Source organism: Trematomus bernacchii, unplaced genomic scaffold (genome assembly GCF_902827165.1).
Source record: "Trematomus bernacchii unplaced genomic scaffold, fTreBer1.1, whole genome shotgun sequence".
NCBI classification, from domain to species: domain Eukaryota; kingdom Metazoa; phylum Chordata; class Actinopteri; order Perciformes; family Nototheniidae; genus Trematomus; species Trematomus bernacchii.
The window spans coordinates 1,569,072-1,587,485 of NW_022987732.1; the positions used below are offsets into that span (position 1 = coordinate 1,569,072).

General features: G+C 40.3%; 2 protein-coding genes across 3 annotated transcripts in view; one reads left to right on the plus strand and one right to left on the minus strand.

Annotated features, from left to right (window-relative positions):
- Positions 1-15,867, minus strand: part of ptpn23a (protein tyrosine phosphatase, non-receptor type 23, a) — a 29,074-nt gene extending 13,207 nt beyond the window's left edge. Inside the window, 17 exon segments of the mRNA XM_034145671.1 lie at positions 248-402; positions 654-971; positions 3,142-3,287; positions 3,721-3,786; positions 3,871-3,985; positions 5,368-5,447; positions 6,760-6,818; positions 6,948-7,004; positions 7,547-7,594; positions 7,918-8,049; positions 8,147-8,227; positions 8,310-8,441; positions 8,742-8,791; positions 9,265-9,341; positions 9,724-9,851; positions 12,775-12,849; positions 15,630-15,867. Of these exon segments, the coding sequence (XP_034001562.1) occupies positions 248-402; positions 654-971; positions 3,142-3,287; positions 3,721-3,786; positions 3,871-3,985; positions 5,368-5,447; positions 6,760-6,818; positions 6,948-7,004; positions 7,547-7,594; positions 7,918-8,049; positions 8,147-8,227; positions 8,310-8,441; positions 8,742-8,791; positions 9,265-9,341; positions 9,724-9,851; positions 12,775-12,849; positions 15,630-15,713 (1,803 nt within the window). The 5' untranslated portion in view covers positions 15,714-15,867.
- Positions 15,868-17,028: 1,161 nt separating this feature from the next.
- Positions 17,029-18,414, plus strand: part of LOC117494807 (GA-binding protein subunit beta-1-like) — a 28,718-nt gene continuing 27,332 nt past the window's right edge. Inside the window, exon 1 of one of the 2 annotated variants that reach the window (XM_034145773.1) lies at positions 17,029-17,847. In XM_034145773.1, the coding sequence (XP_034001664.1) occupies positions 17,836-17,847 (12 nt within the window). In that variant the 5' untranslated portion in view covers positions 17,029-17,835. The remainder of the gene's footprint in view (positions 17,848-18,414) is intronic. The other variant, XM_034145774.1, reaches the window with a different exon arrangement.

Consider the following 18,414-nt stretch of genomic DNA (forward strand, 5'->3'; position numbering starts at 1 on the left):
TTAATTTGAAACCTGAGTAAAAGCTTTGGATGTAATTTCTTTTTTAATAAATTCAGTCCAGCCCTACATATGTTATAAAAGCAATTCTGTACTGTACTTCAGCCAAAAACGTACCCACTTAAAACCCACTGAATAATGCAATGTAAGCATGCCTTGAATCAGTTTGTAACTTAAATAAGTAAAAGAGTTAAACTAAACCATTCAGCACGTGTTGTGTAAGCTTCAGGGACCACGTGCAGCTGCGTACCCTTATGTCGGCCCTCTCCGTGGTGACGAGGGTGGAGGTGATGTCGTCCTGCTGGATGAGGTCTCGGAGCTGCTTCTCCAGAGAGCCTCTCTGCTCCCTCATCTCATGCACCTTCCCCAGGATCCGCTTCATGCACTGCAGCCCCGCCACTTCCTCTGCACACGCACACGCACACACACACACACACACACACACACAAAACAATGCATTAGTGGACAACAAATAAAAACAAAAGGGTAACTATTTAGTAAACCTTGAGCCTAGAAATAATTGTTTGCATTTTTACATTACAATAAATGATGTATAATTTGAGTTTTAGTTTAGTACGTTTAGTTTTTGGTTGCTAAAAAACAACATTCTGCAAAATCAGATGTCTATGAACCCTCAGCATCAGACCCCCCCTCACCTTCGCTGAGCTGGGGCCGGGGCAGGGCCTCCTTCAGGCTCTCCAGGGGCCCCCCCAGCAGGCGCAGGTTGCTGATGTGCAGGTTCATGGCTCTGTGGAGCTCCGTGTTGGTGAAGCTGGCCTTCTCGTGAGCCTCCATGTATTTCTCCAGGTCCCTGCGGATGTCCCCCAGAGCCTGGGCCTGCGCTGGGGAGTGCAGCTCGCCTGCAGCGGGGCCCCCGGCCTCCTGAAGGGCCCGCTGACCCGCCTCGTCCTCCTCCAGCACGTCTCTGATCTCCTTCAGGGAGGACTCCACATCAGTGAAGACGCCTGAGAGCCCTGCAGAGGCAAGGAATGTGACGGGTGTTTAACACTTAAACATCTCAAGCGTGTTTGTCTAAGGATATGTTCCAGGTCGAAGCAATGCCCCTAAATGTTTTAGAAACATGCTCTTATATCAGAATTGGTGGATAGAAAAAATAAAAACAGAAACAAATAAAACGTTTTGCACTTAGAGTGTCGTCATATCAACTTATAAAGTGAGTGGGGGGTTAGTGTTGTCTTTAAAACTTGTTTCCTCTCCCTTTAAAAAGCCAAAATAAGTCAGATGTCACAGGTTAAAGCATCTCGATCAACTTTACTGTTTTAATGTTGTGCAGAATTGACTAGACTTCCTCCTTCTTGAATAACGAGTCACATATGATTTTATATTAAGTGTTATCGCTCTTTTAAGCGGTAGATTAGATGGTAAATCATCCTTAACTGCAACAGAATTCAATATAACCACAGCTCCTGTGTGTGTGTGTGTGTGTGTGTGTGTGTGTAAGTTATTTCACAGTTTGGCAAGAAACAGGTTATATATTCATGTTGCTCTGTTGGAGGAGCCTGTGACTGTGCCTGCGAGTTGTTCATTGCCATATCTACACTGTAGCTAATGTGCACATGACAATAATGCAGTGTTCATTTTGGCAGATATTTTTGATTTAGTCTTTAGATGAAAATGGTTATTAGTTTTAGTCACATTTTAGTCCTTTTTATCCTTCATAGTTTTAGTCGATGAAAACTCATTACATTTTAAACAAATTTGTCTCTTTAAACTAATTCAGTTTGGCAAATACAGGTATCTGAAATTGGAATCAATGTGACAGCATCAAGTGTTGAAATTCGTAAAGCAACATTTCACTCTCTTAACACTTGTGTAATATCTAGGGATGGGTATCATTAAGGTTTTTAACGGTACTACTACTCTTAAAAATCTGTGTGCACGCCGCACACACAGAGAGAGAGAGAGAGAGTTAGGCCCCGCCCCCCTACACAGAGAGACACAGGGGGTGTTTCTCAATGTCGAGTAAAGCTGCTTCAGAGCCACTATTTCAAGCATACTACATCATCGAGTGCCGCCGAAGTACTGTTCCAATCTCCAGCATACTTGGAAATCTACCGAGCCCGGCGTACTCCGTTTGGAGAAATATCGAGGCTGCACATGAGTAGACTCCGCGGTCTTAAAATCCCCACAATGCTTTGCGCACGGACCAATTTCCCCAAATCTGTGGCGGAAGATGTAAGGCGGGGCCTCTCATATGACGCACACCTGCACACTTGCTAGCCTGTTCCACTCTTTGTTTTCCGAATGCCAGGAAGTGTTCTTGACTCGCTTCTGAAGCAAGATGCTCGGCAGACATGTGCTACAAAGCAAGCGTACTCGCGATTGAGAAACACCCAGGGAGATCGCTCTTCTGGAGTGAAGAGAAAACTTCATAAAAAAACTAAATATACATTTTGTCATTATTATCAAGAATCTATTTTTAGCTCGTCATCGTCTCGTCTTAGTCATGTAAAAAAGGTTGTTGACGAACATTTTTCGTCATAGTTTTCGTTGACGAAATTAACACTGCAATAAAGCCTTGAATCTTGAATCCTGAGAAGAGTTACGGCCCGTCCACACAGCGGCGTGCGTTGAAAGCTTCACCATTCACTTTGAATGGGGTGACGTCACTTTTCGCCGAACTGCATTGTGGGAAGCGAAGCGGAGCTTTGCTGGCGTGGCTCGCTGCAAAAGTTGAGCAATGTTCAACTTTTGAAGCCTCGGCAGAAGCGTCAGCCAATCGAATCATATGCCAGTACAAGCTCTAGCCAATCAAACCGCTGCTTGTGTGTCAGGGGCGGGAGATTCATGTGATTGGTTGTTGGTCGAGTTTCAGACACGTCCGCCGGCAAGCTTCAACGCACGCCGCTGTGTGGACGGGCCGTTAGTTATTGGTCATAATATATGTTGGTCAACCACCAAATGTCATTAGTACATAAGGCGATAATTTACAATGAAACAGTAGACTATGCTTTACATAGGGCTTATTCTTCTAAAGCTCCATTACATATTCTGTGAATTTATACCCTTAAATATTAAACATTTAAACCATAAATAACACGTTTTGTGAAACATTTGAGATTTGAGTTGTTTGACATTGCTAAGCCTTAGGAGTTATAGTTGTGTATGTGTGTTCCCACTGACCCTGCATGGACTGGATCAGGCTCTTGACGGTGTCGGGTCTCACGCTGAGAGCAGCACACTTCTCCATCAGGACGGGGGGGATGTGGCTGTACATGTCCAGGTTATCCACCGACTCGGGCTCCAAACCCAGAGAGTCCATGAACTGCCTGCAGGAGGAGAGGACACGCTCAGCTTCCAAAGACACAGGGTGAACTAAAAATAAACCCTTTCAGTTAATAACTTTTCTGCATTCATTTCAGTAGATATAGAAGGGCCGTAAAAGGTACCAAAAACCTTTTAAATAGGGTAATTTTGTAACAAGATGTCCAATGATCCTGTTGTTTATTGATAGTCTTATTCAAGGATGGTGGGAATACATTACCCTGTTATATTATATCTAATGATGTGGTATTAAGACAGGGAGAACTGTTTTTCTTTCTGAAGATTCTCATTACACCAAGAGATGGATCAATTGAAGCGTTGAAAAAAATAAACAAGTTCCAGCCTTATAGCAATTTCAAATAATACACGACAATTTCAAATGAGACAGACAGACAGACGCACGCACGCATACGCGCACACACGCACACGTGTACTCACTCCAGTGTTTCATTTTTGCTGTCTATCTTGATCATGACGTCCCTCAGCAGCTTGGCCTTCTCCTCACTGGATGAACAGAAGCATAAGTGAATTGTCTTTCTGAATGAAAGGCAGACTGAACACACTCTTCAGCCTCCACTGTGCTCCTACCTGTATAATGAAGAGGCTTCATGAGCAGCCATTGGCACCAGCTTGGCGAACAGGTCCGGTCCGGTCACACTGGGGTCTGTGGGGTTTACTGGGAGAGCTTTCACCAGCGGGGCACCTGGAAGGAACAAATGAAATCCATTTCATAAAGCTACATCACAAGAAGAGGATATATCAAAATTAACAGCATGTCAGTATCAGAAATATTAGGAAAATAAAAATGTGTGGCAATAAAAATCCATTATTTCCATCTAGTCAAATTAGTTTTCTTAAAGGTCACCTATCATGCTATTTTTAGGCAATAGCATAGGTCTCAGATATATAAAAATATATAAAAAACATGTCTATGAAGTGTTTTGCTCAAAATACCAAACAGATCACCCATTCTAGCCATGCCTCATATCCCTCTATTTCACTTCCTGTTTCAAAAGTGCTGATTTGGGGTATAAAGCTTTAAAAAAAAAGGAGGGGTCTGAGCTCATGCGGGACCCGGCAGCTACTGTCTAAACTAAATACTGCCGTGATGAAACGCCATATCATGGATTATCAAGGAGTATTTCTGAAACAGTATGGAGCTCAAAGGCTTTCTCTCTTGCCGGTTATACCACAAGGTGAGTTCCTTTTTATTTCCTGCTTCTTCACACACATGCTCTCCAGTACAGGTTAGCTCTGAGTGTTAGCGATGCTAATGTAAACACCGACCATATTACGTCCAAAACAGTCGGGCATTGTTTCTGATAGCAACGTTTCTGATAGTGCCGTGGGTCCACATTTCAGATATTACGTCATATCGGATGTAAATCTGGATCAGCTCCGTTGTAGCCCCGTTTTTAGAGATTTGGGTACGGAGGAAAAGAGAGAGGGTTTTATTTTCTGATGCTGCGTGAGTTCCCCGACACACCGGGGACACATGTTTATGTATAAAAGACATCAGAAAGTGCATTTTGCATGATAGGTCCCCTTTAAATAATAGCTCTGATATGTTGATGGTCAGTCTGACAAAACAAGTAATTTGATCATGGGCTTTCACAAATGGATAACCTAATAAAATCGCTAAATGATTGGCAGATTAACCGATAGATGTTGGTTGTACATTTGCAAAAAAGTCTTGCACGGTTCTAGTATAGAACAATCTGATTCTATACAGATGTTTTCACACTATTTAACCCAGAAGATAGCAAATACCTTAAGTTACACAATGTTGACGCTTCTAATATACTTGGAGGTGACTGCAGTAATAGACTATAAGCAGGGTTGTTGTAAAATCACTCTATAATATATAACATTATATAACATAATGCATGTATCAACTCCAGGTTGTGAATAAGTGAAACCTGCTGAGTCACTGGCAAACCCACCCACACACACACACACACACACCAGGCTGTTCTTATCAGTCTGCATACATACATTCAACAACATCTATATGCAAATGCCGCTTTGCATGCACACGGTGATGAGGGCAGTGCATGTGAACACACTGCAGCTGCTTCCTGTTACCTTTGACCGAGGCCAGCGTCTCCAGAGAGGGAACCGTCTCATGGTAGATGAAGTCATTGTCCTTTTTGGCTGAATTAAACCTGCAGGTGAAACGAAAGCATGTTAACATATATATCTACAGTTTTTATCAAATGTAAGACACAAGTTACAGGGTATGTGCAGGAATCCTGAAGTCAAATGTAAAACCTCTTAAGACCTTTTTCAAGACCCTTTCCATACATTTTAAGACCTCATCGCCACTTTGAGTTCTAACCGGTTACCTTGGCGACACACTTTACCTCACATTGACTATATACAGTATTGATTGTCCTTCCTCGTTATCTTCCAACCATTTGGACGCAAACTTGCATTTCCCCATAACCATGTTGTTTAACAACCGGCGTAAACGGACCTTCGCGCGCTATCAAGCAGTGAGCGTGCGATGTCCTGTTCAGATGACGTCAAATCCAACGGGATGCCATAAATAAACTACACAGAATCACACTGCACACCTACGCAATGATTACATTCAGGCAGACTGTAGAATACAACCTCTTTGGACAATTTATATACTTACTGAAAACAAGCTACTAAATGTTATAGAGAGGCGAAGTCCCTCCCTTTCCGGGGGAGCTCCATGGGACCTTATTTAGGAAAAATGATGTATTGAAGTCAATGGAGAGAGAAAGATTATCTTTCGATCCCGTTTGAATTGTGCCACGAATTACACATATGATGTTTGTCAATTTAAAAGATAATTTTAGGTCAAACAAATAAAAATGTGTCGTAAAACTGTGAAGTAACACTTTTATTTGTGTGAAACCGCTCAATGAACTACATCTCCCGTCTCGCACCAAGACGGCCGTCACGTTGGCACATTTCACTTCTTTCTTTCAGAATGAGGCGGAAAGTATTAAAAGAGGTGAAAATCACTCCAAGTCTGGGCATGTTGAGAGCTGTACATACACACAAGGGGAGTTAGTCGGTTCGTAAGAGCCAGCATGCGGGACCGGGACTCTGGGATTTGTAGTCTTTCTAGTTGCAGTATTTTTCATAGTCTTATATTTCAACAGTTTTACGACAAACTGTGACTTTTTTGACATGGAAATTATTATTTAAGATTGACAAACATCATATGTGTAATTCATGGCACAATTCAAACGGGATCGAAAGATAATCTTTTTCTCCCCATTGACTTCAATACATCATTTTTCCGAAATAAGGTCCCATGGGTCGGAAGTAGATGGGCGGGACTTCGCCTCTCTATACCTTGGAAAATGCCGTTTAATACTTTTTAATAGCCTTACATTTTGCTAAATTGATTTATCAACTTTTAATACTTTTTAAGACCCCGCGGACACCCTGAGTTAAACTATGTTATAATAACAAAATTGTGACAGATGAATTACTCACTTTCCCCCGATAACGTCCATGGTGAATCTCAAGGCATCCTGCACACTGTCAGGCTGACCCTGTTGTACCAAGACAAGACGGAAAAAAGTTGGTCTGTGTGTGTCCAACGGTTTTAATAACTAGAGACATGTAACAATGACCCTAAAATATTAAATTATGTTTGCTTAGTAAGTAAATTATATTACCACCTTGGCCAGCTTGATGGCTTCAGATAGTTTGTCAATGGAGCTCTGCAGGTACGCCAACTGTTGGAAACATGACATTTAATTGAAAAGCAGGAAATGCAGGGAAGTGGAAACTGAAGATAGAGAAGGATGGAAACGCAGCATACTATGATAGCAACAGACAAGCTTTTTTTATTTTTATGACCCAAAATAACAGCTTATTATAATAATGAGTTTCTGCAACTTTTCCAAGAAGTAAAGCAATACTTTCAGAGTGACACAGACTAAGGGCGAGAGCTGCATGAAGACATCAAAGTCTGGACGTAGTTTCAAAACAGTCTTTGTGTGAAAATGTTTTACTTTATTACTGCTGGAAAAATGATTTGGATTGAAAGGAATTGTTTATCTAAGAATCCCGAAATAAACCACATGGGTGTGTGAAGTCTTCCTGGTGTCATAAACATAGAAACTCAGAACAGACATGCAGTGTATGTGCCAATGAGATAGTTTCATTTGCATGTAACCTTCACAAACTCCTATCATTTCTGTCTGAAATGATGCAGCAAACAGTCAAAAATAAATAAATAAATAGACCTAATCCTAATTGTGAAATGTGGTCCTACCCGCTCTCCGTACTTCTGCTGCTCCTCAGCCTGTTTTCCCATATGAAGCTGTTAAGAGAGGAAAGAAAAACTGTGATTAAAATAATCAAATGCAAACATATGTATATCACACATATGTATATCACACATATGTATATATGTATATCACACACACACACATGTATATATGTATATCACACACACATGTATATCACACACATGTATAACACACACACACACACACATGTATAACACATACACACACACATGTATATCACACACACACACGTATAACACACACACACACATGTAACACACACACACACACATGTAACACACACACATGTAACACACACACACACACCACCCCCCCCCCCTCTCAATACACTCACATGTGCAATAGAAGCAAAGTAGTAGATCTTCATCTGAACCAGTTTCTTCCAGTCCTTCTGGATCTTTCCCAGCATCGACGCCGTCTCCGAGTTCTCCAGAGCTCTGCAGGCCTCCTTATAGTAATCCACCACCTGCAGAACCACAGACAGTTAGTAACCTCTCACATGTTAATTGATCATTCATATTATATAATGAAGTATTATCAATATTTAATGATAAGAAGTGGACCTGAGCGCTGATGCGGGCGACCAGGAAACTCTTCCTGTTGTCCAGCATGGACTTCTCCAGCAGACACTCCTGAGCCTGGCCCTGGGAGCAGAGACCAAGTCATGAGACATGTGTCTACGTGTTTGTGTTAGTGTGTATTTGTATTTATGTGTGTGTCACCCACCAGCATGAGGTTGATGTTGAGGTTGAGGATCTGGTGGCTCATGTCCACGCTGAAGTTGTGGCTGAAGTGGTCTCTCAGGTAGGAGAAGGCCCCCGCAGAGCACTGGAAGTGTGTGCAGGACACCTTCATCCCCTGGAGAGAGAGAAGAGAGTCAGCGGGACTGTGTGTGTGTGTGTGTGTGTGTGTGTGTGTGTGTATGCTTTGTGTGTGTGTGTGTGTGTGTATGCTTTGTGTGTGTGTGTATGTGTATGCTTTGTGTGTGTGTGTGTCTGCTTTGTGTGTGTGCTTGTGTGTGTGTGTGTATGCTTTGTGTGTGTGTGTGTGTGTGTATGCTTTGTGTGTGTGTGTGTGTCTGCTTTGTGTGTGTGCTCGTGTGTGTGTGTATGCTTTGTGTGTATGCTTTGTGCGTGCGTGCGTGCGTGCGTGTCTTACCTCCTCAGATACCCTGTTATCCATGGCTCCCAACATGGAGTGGAGAGCCCCTACAGACATACAACAGATACGTTAAGTGAGGTTAGCAGATTTTACAGAATCGAGTATTCAACTAAGCCATGTAATAAAAGGCAATAATATGAATTACTCTACATCAGTGTTTCTCAAACTTTTTCATACCAAGGACCACTTAACCAATACAAATAAAAAAAACACCTAACTCCACAAATATCCAAAAACACATAGTTTTTCTAGAACAGATTACAAATCGCCTGGTACAAACAAGTGGCAACATGTGTCTCGAAGGTGTTGCGCTGGGCTATATCATGCAATCGAAAGTGAAACTTAAGCTTGCTCCATTGCGGAGATATTCCCGCGAGAGTGCGGAAAACTTAAATGTATTTATTTATTTTAAATGTGAAATGTTGCCAATATACTCACGGACCACTAGGGGGCACTCACGGACCACCAGTGGTCCGCGGACCACACTTTGAGAAGCACTGCTGTACATTAATTAACTCACCAAGATTATACAGGATGCACGCCTGCTCATAGCTGATGTCATCGTGGGTGACTGTTTTTCCAGAGAAGATCTCAGTCCTGACCACAAACAAAGTAAAAAAAGTGATTATTACCGAGTATACCATTTGAATAGAATGGAGATTGTATACACATGGATATTTAATATGATTTAGAAAAATCCTAAGGCTTAAAAGGAGACACTTGTAAACTGTCTTATTATAAATCATGTGCTCAAGAAGTAAGTATTTTACAGAGCAAACTGCAGTGAATCATTGTGACACTAAAAAAAGCTTCAGACTTATAGCGTTCATGTCAACAATGGCTCAGAATGCAGCAAGATCAGTATGTGGAAATACTCGTTACGTCTCCCGTGTGTGTGTGTGTGTGTGTGTGTGTGTGTGTGTGTGTGTGTGTGTGTGTGTGTGTGTGTGTGTGTGTGTGTGTGTGTGTGCGTTACTACCATGAGATGGGTACTGCCGCCTCCTGGCCCGTTCCCATGGGCACTCGGCTCTGAAGGTAGTGCAGCTGGCCGAAGTACTTCCTCAGTGTGCTGCACCCCTCGAAATCCCTCGTCACATTTACAGCACTCTGCGAAACAGAACCAAATACTGCGATTCATTTGTGTTCAATCATCTTCTTAACCACTGCAGAGACAGAATCACTACACCTGCAAGCACACTGTGGCCTTAGTACATCATAACATATTTAATTTAAAGGTCACCTATTATGCAAAATCCACATTTCATGTCTCTTCTACATCAACATGTGTCCCTTCTTCTTCATGTCTCTTCAACATCAACATGTGTCCCCTCTTCTCCATGTCTCTTCTACATCAACATGTGTCCCCTCTTCTTCATGTCTCTTCTACATCAACATGTGTCCCCTCTTCTCCATGTCTCTTCTTACATCAAACATGTGTTCCCCCTCTTCTCCATGTCTCTTCTACATCAACATGTGTCCCCTCTTCTTCATGTCTCTTCTACATCAACATGTGTCCCCTCTTCTCCATGTCTCTTCTACATCAACATGTGTCCCCTCTTCTCCATGTCTCTCTACATCAACATGTGTCCCCTCTTCTCCATGTCTCTTCTACATCAACATGTGTCCCCTCTTCTTCATGTCTCTTCTACATCAACACGTGTCCCCTCTTCTTCATGTCTCTTCTACATCAACATGTGTCCCCTCTTCTCGCATGTCCTCTTCTACATCAACATGTGGTCCCCTCTTCTTACATGTCCTTCTTCTACATCAACATGTGTCCCCTCTTCTTCATGTCTCTTCTACATCAACATGTGTCCCCTCTTCTTCATGTCTCTTCTACATCAACATGTGTCCCCTCTTCTTCATGTCTCTTCTACATCAACATGTGTCCCCTCTTCTTCATGTCTCTTCTACATCAACATGTGTCCCCTCTTCTTCATGTCTCTTCTACATCAACATGTGTCCCCTCTTCTTCATGTCTCTTCTACATCAACATGTGTCCCCTCTTCTTCATGTCTCTTCTACATCAACACGTGTCCCCTCTTCTTCATGTCTCTTCTACATCAACAGGTGTCCCCTCTTCTTCATGTCTCTTCTACATCAACCAGTGTCCCCTCTTCTTCACGTCTCTTCTACATCAACATGTGTCCCCTCTTCTTCATGTCTCTTCTACATCAACATGTGTCCCCTCTTCTCCATGTCTCTTCTACATCAACACGTGTCCCCTCTTCTTCACGTCTCTTCTACATCAACATGTGTCCCCTCTTCTCCATGTCTCTTCTACATCAACACGTGTCCCATCTTCTTCATGTCTCTTCTACATCAACACGTGTCCCCTCTTCTTCATGTCTCTTCTACATCAACACGTGTCCCCTCTTCTTCATGTCTCTTCTACATCAACACGTGTCCCCTCTTCTTCACGTCTCTTCTACATCAACACGTGTCCCCTCTTCTTCATGTCTCTTCTACATCAACATGTGTCCCCTCTTCTTCATGTCTCTTCTACATCAACATGTGTCCCCTCTTCTTCATGTCTCTTCTACATCATCACGTGTCCCCTCTTCTTCATGTCTCTTCTACATCAACACGTGTCCCCTCTTCTTCACGTCTCTTCTACATCAACATGTGTCCCCTCTTCTTCACGTCTCTTCTACATCAACATGTGTCCCCTCTTCTTCACGTCTCTTCTACATCAACATGTGTCCCCTCTTCTTCACGTCTCTTCTACATCAACACGTGTCCCCTCTTCTTCATGTCTCTTCTACATCAACATGTGTCCCCTCTTCTTCATGTCTCTTCTACATCAACATGTGTCCCCTCTGTGTAAAGAGACTCTGAAAGTTTCAGGAACAAAGATTCTCTCTCTTTTTGTCCTGATCCATTTATATAAAAACCTGTCTGAAAATGAGCTGATCAGATTTTGGACACTTTATGATGTCATAACGATTTTTTGGCTTGTGTAACCATTAGCCAATCAGCAACCAAGGTAACCCCAATCAATAACTAGACACAGCAAGAGAAACCAGACACTGCCAATTAAAATGTTAAGACTTTCTGTCATGTTCCTATATGTCTTGGTCATGTCGATATTGACATCACAGCATCACAAAGCCCCTTATTGTCATGGGTCTGATCATTCTTACGCTTGAGACTGTTTTATGTTTGTGTTCCTACCAACTGTCTTATACAATTTAGTTTTTTGAGATGCTATTCACTTTTTAAGCTAAATCAGATACTTATAGCTGTTAGGGAATAATTTGCTTAGGTATTCAACCTTCGACACAGTTCATAATTTTCTCCTCTCACCGTCTCCTTTCCCATGGCATAGTTCTACGGCCTTGGGTATTGCTGCTATCTCTCTTAAGGAGGGGCAGCTTGGGCGCATTGTTGTTGCCAGTCTATGACCGAGCACAAGCCGCCATGAGGTAGTTTACTGTTCAGGGACGTAGGTTCCCTGGCGCACATTCTTTCCTATGGACGAGAGCTCTAGTTAGATTCAGGGTCCATATTTGTTTAGTCTCACTGATAAAGAATGTTGATTATTACACTCCGAACTAGTTAAAACCTCGAGCTACAGAAAGGGTTCTTCAGAATTGGTTTGGAAACCGCTGTGTCAACTCGTGACACACCACCTGTCGTGTCAATTCTCCGGCCGTAACTCCAAATAAACCGTCAGTGTTTGCCATCAAAGCTCCAGCTCTCCTCGTGTCTCTCTGAGTCCTGTTTCCAATTGCTTCAGAAGTTTCCCCCACAATAGCATTTATAATTATGATATTTGATATTCAACTAAACGCGTGTCATCGCATCAAGCTGAAAAAAGTTTAAGAAATTATAATTTCCCTGGGTAATGTGTTAATCACTGCTGAAACAAATAAAAAAACATGACTACTGCGGACACATTTTCCCCAGGATGAATGCAGATTGTAACTTTTGCCACTGAAGACAAAATCCAGATGTTAGCGTAAGTGAGTTTCTTATCTAGTTTGAAAGGGGCAATAGGAAGGTGTCGATGTTTTAAAACAGTACCCACCTGCCGCAGTGTCTCCAGTTTCTTCATCTGTTCGTTGTAGTTGTCTGGATTCTCTCCATAATTCTTCAAGATGAACTGGAAGAAAAGAGGCAGACGTTCTTTAAAGTGGCACATTTAAAAAAACAAAACTAGTTCCTTTCAAGCTTACCCCGTTTTGGTTATAACAATACAATTACTTTTGTTTAAAAAATACGTTTGTTCAAATGTCTTTAAACTGTAGCTAACTCATAAATATGCTAATTTTTGGCCCTGAGCAACAGCAGAGGGTTTTAAATCTCGTGTAGGCTCTGGAGTCGTCCCATCATGCTTTGCAAATGATCAGTGATTGTGCTGTTGTGTTAAATGTTTATTGTTTGTTTTTCATGTATTGTGTCTTGATAGAGTGCCACAGTGACGCGTCCTAAAACCCGGAAGTAAACTCCTTCCGGTTCCTTCGACAAAAACCAATGCAATTTCTCCATAGGATTTTGGAAAACAGCTCGAAATAAGGTCTGTGGTTGACACACATTGAAGAGACAGATCTTGAACAAAACGTGATCTGTCTCTTCAATGCGTGTCAACCAAAGACCTTATTTCGAGCTATTTTCAAGAATCCTATGGAGAAATTGCATTGGTTTTTGTCGAAGGAACCGGAAGTGGTAAAATGCTAACTTACTTCCGGGTTTTAGGACGCGTCACTGTGGCACTCTATTTGTCCATGTTGAAGTTACACATGGAGCTGCTGTGATGCAAGTCACATTTCAGACTTGATCTGACCAATAAAGTATTATCGTATCGTATCGTAAACCCTTTCCCTGTCTCCATGAGCCACTGTAATAAACAAGCAGGATATGTCAGGTCAGGAGGTGAACAATGCGAGACAATCGTGGTTTTACTAGTGCTTCTGTTTCTGTTTATAAGGAAATCGTGGAAGCAGGAGAGTCAAAAGCATACTGGAAAAATTAACAATGATACAGCAACGAGACAGACAGGCATTGTCCTCCTGACATCCACAAGACAAATGTGTATCATTCTGCATCTGGTCGGGGTTAACAGAACAAATTGTAGGTAATTTATATATAGTTTAATTAAGAATATGACCAGTTCGCCTATAAGGAATGCAACATTAACCTGATATATTATAGTTTACCTTGACTTCCAGTATTTAAAATGAAATAGAAAACTAAATACTAATTTCAGTATTTCATATTTAGGTTAAAGTTACTTAAATACATTTTTAAATTAAACACTAACATATATTTTTGTATGTATAAGACAAGCAGCATTGTTTCATGAATGTGTTAATGTGGGCAGTCTATTGCAAAATATCCAGAGTTAACACAAGGACCATCTGCACCAGGAATGTTCTGGAATATGGGTCACTAGATGAAGGAGAGGGGAACATTTTAATGATCGGCATCTTCTTTCGTGTAGATATCACACATGTGGCCGTGAACAACCGTAGAAATCAGCAAGCCTCAAAAGCATGTGTAAAAGGCATTATTTGTGCATTTTTGGGTTGAATATTTAGTCAAACTATTTTTTTATCTGACATGAAAATATCCCCTGACCAAACATCAGGTTGTAATGCCATTACAGTATGAAAACAAAGATTTTATAATATGCCAACATATGTAACAAGAGGCATTATATCAATAGACTTCTGATTTAAGCAAACACAAAACAACATTTTTTTTCCCAAGGATAGATTTGAAATCCCTGAACAAATCCCTTTGAGGCATTTCTTGTGATTTGGGGCTATAATACATTTTGATTTGATTTGATTTGATACATATTGGATATCTCATCATATTCAGTTTGCACTTTATCTGGTTGTTTCCCTTGTTACCTGTTCGACTGTACAACATGAAACCTGTTAACTATTCATTTGGGTCAGAAGGATATTGTCACATATGCAAATTGGTGACTTATTTTTTTATTATTTTTATTAGACTGCCTTTTTGTTCCATGAGTGTTCCTGTTTTGGCAGGGATCCTACATTTCTGACGAACCTGCTTCGGTCAGGTGCATGTGACAGTGAGATCACTCTTTATTATTTTCCATGAAAGCAGACCGTGTGACTGGGCCAGTTTCCTTACTTTAGCTGTTTGTTTCCCTACCTTTCACATCTTAAATGTGTTTAATTACAAGTATTGAGCCACTTCAGTTGAGGGAGCTTTAGCTATCATATGTATATGTTTTGCTACTATAATATATACATATGATAAGTCTATATTTCTGTTGCTGTGTAGTATATTGGCCTTTTATAGAACAGTTTAAATTATCTAGAAATGTAGTATTCTTTGTGGTTCATGTCTTTTCTACTGTATATATACGTGCTGCTTATTGTTTTTATTTTATTATGTTTATACTTTTACCCACCTTTTAATAATTGTAATGCCTAAACACATTGCTGCTGTTACAAAATACTTTCCCAATATGGGCTGAATAAAGTATCTATCTGTCTAGATTTGCTCCTGTGGGTATTGTCCACAGTATTCAGTGCATGTAAGTGGCTTTGGATAAAAGCGTCTAATAAGTAACATGTCATGTAATGTAATGTAATCTGTAAAGCGGCTTGGAGCACCTGGAGAAGCGCTATATAAATATAATGTGTTATTATTATTATTATCTAGCTAGCATGAAGCTAATGTTAGCAAACAAAAGGCGGTGGTCAGGGAGATTTGCCAGAATCTGACTTATGCTAGCTGTGCAGCTAACAGCTATCAGAATGTTTACCTACACGCGACAGCCAGAGACAGCCAACTGTTTTAACGGCTAATGTTAGCTTCTTTGTTGGGTTATCCAGGCGTCCTTAATCCCTGTTCGGCTGACTTTCGCCCTCAGCCCTGTTGCTCCACACCCAGCCAGCTCACCTGCCTGACGGACGGACTGAACTGGAAGTCCCCAGCCTCCTTCAGATCCAGCCAGATCATCGGCATCCGGGGAACCGCCTCCATCGCGGCCCAGTCTACACGGGACGATCGGCCGTTAAGATGTCAAAACCACGTCGGTAGTTCCGTGGACGTTAACGTTTTTCCCAAAGAAAACAAGCTTTCCTCCAAACAACTGTGTCATGTATCAATTTCCACTTCAGCCGGAAGTTGGAAGTGCACGTGACGTAAGCTCATTTTAAGTGCCGCACTGGTTTATGGTAAATGTAGTCGTTGCTGCGTATTACTCTTTTTTTTTTTTAAAGATGTGTATATCCAACATTATGTCCACACAAAACATTGACATCAGGCGAACACAGGTACACACAGACAGAGTAAATAAATAAATACATATATATATATATATATATATATATATATATACAAAGAAATAAAGTGATAGTAGTGATTAAAAACAAAAGGGTACCATTTCAAGTAATAATATTTATCAAATACACAATTGGTTTTGATTTCCTTCTTATTTTTACATTTTTAATGCTCTAGTTTGATAGTATGAAAAGAGAAAAATATACTAGCATGATGAGAAAAATGCCACATTTACCCCGAATGGTTTCAAGTCTTAAAATCTGGTTGAGACGTACTTTGCGCAAGTATAATTACTGTTGAAATGTTTAGATCACACAAAAAACACTTATTTTAAGTAGGTTTTTAATTTAAAAAAGGCTTCCTTCTAATGTTTACTACATGACAGAATATTCAATATGTAATTCATAGATACCAAATAAGTGGGATAAAGCCATGTCCTATCATTATTTTTTAGGAAACAAAACAGTAGCTCTAAGACTAAATATGACAAGAAAATATTTTGGCAGTTTGCCGGATCTTGAAAATTACAATTGCTTAAACAAATCCTTTAGTCTTTGCATGGTGAACCCATTGTAAAGCTATGTTGCCTATATTTTGTATTTACACACATTATTTAAGAAGATGCCAAAACCGTAATAGCGACTTAGTTTTTTCTAAAAGTATGGATACACTTTTTACAAAATCCTGAATAGTTTCTACAAGAACAGATGAGTCTTATTGGTAGCCTGTATGGTTTAAGTTTATCCAATCTTAACTTTAATAGATATCACAGCAACATAAGGAATACAACTTGGTTATGGAATAATGAATCGCCACACAGTGAAACCCTGGTAATAGTTGTTACTGAATGTGACCAAAGCTTTTCTGCTCTTAACATGAAAAGAGAACTGTGTGGTGTTTAGGGTGTAGGATACTGTCTCAATTAAACTCTCGTATCAGTTTCACAAAATCTCCATCAAACGTGTATGTTACCCTGGATATAAGACAAGAAAGAAAAAACTTTTTTCGTGTTTGTTTATTAATCATATAAAACATATTTAAATATCTTGGCAAAAACTCAAACAAAAAAATAAGAAGTCCACTTCCATATCGTTTGAATGACAGTAGATTGCTGTGCAGTGTTGCTATGTGCAGTTTTAAGTGGAAAATGTGGAAATGGCCATGACGTGGGCCCTTTAATGGTAAATTAAAAACACTGAACAGTTACTTTTAACGTTAGCAAGTTATCCGTTAGCTTTGTATTGTCTGTTCAGAGTTAATATGATGTATACGTCTTTCGTTGTTCAGGCTTCATGGTCTATAAATACATTATTATACAATATTAAATATCTGGGATAGTTTACCATCTCCTTGATGTTTGAAGAGTTGACTGTAGCTTTCAGAACCGCCACTCTTCTTACAGCAAACTGTAACCGGATTTAACCTTCAAAATAAAGGTTATTCTTGGAAAGTAAATCATGAGCGTACATTACATCTTATCGTTTTATTAAATTGTATTCTATTGACGGGGTTTAAACGATGCCAAATCAAACTTTTCAATTAATAAAATGATTACATGTGGCATCACCGCACACCGCCATAAACTGTTATCAAAAATACGTGCTTGTTTTATTTTGAAAAGTTAAACCGGAACACGACCGTTTCCCTCTACCTCGCGTCATGTAGCCGCCATTTTTGAGCTACAAATAATAAAAAACAAATTATATTTGGGTTTTGCGAAGAAATAACCAAAGTGTAACAATCAGCTTACGTATACCAGAAATCCGCGTTTTAAATATACCTTTGAGACTACTTCATTGTAAGGCAAGTATACCGAGTATTAATGATACATAAGGTAAACACAACATTGTTATGAGAGCTAACTGATAAACAGTAACGTTACTTTCACGTTAGCTAGTTAACCGTTAGCTTTCTCTTGTCTGTTCAGAGTTGATAAGATGTATACGTCTGTATAAGATGTTCAGGCTTCAGGGTCTATAATAACATTATTATAAATTATTAAATATCGGAGCAGAGTTTACCTTCTTCCTATGTAGTGTTGACTAGCGGATGTGGAAATAGCTCTTAATGCTAGCATCAACTTCCCCCGGAACAAACATCACTTAACTGGGTGTCAAACTGTATTTTTATATTGTTTAATGTCCGTTCGTGTATGTCTTTGTTTTATCAACTGAGCCTATTGATTCGCATTGTTTTAGCTTGTCCACATTATTACTATAAAGCGTGTGGTGCGGAGTCAAGCTTTTGATTTCTGTGTCATAAAGTTATAACGTTAAACATTTTCATACGAGTTGTTTAAAATGCATGTATGAGCATTTACAAGGTAGTGGTGTGATGTAACATTTACTCAAGTACAAAATGGTGATACTTATTAGGCCTATGCTACTTAATACTTTTACTC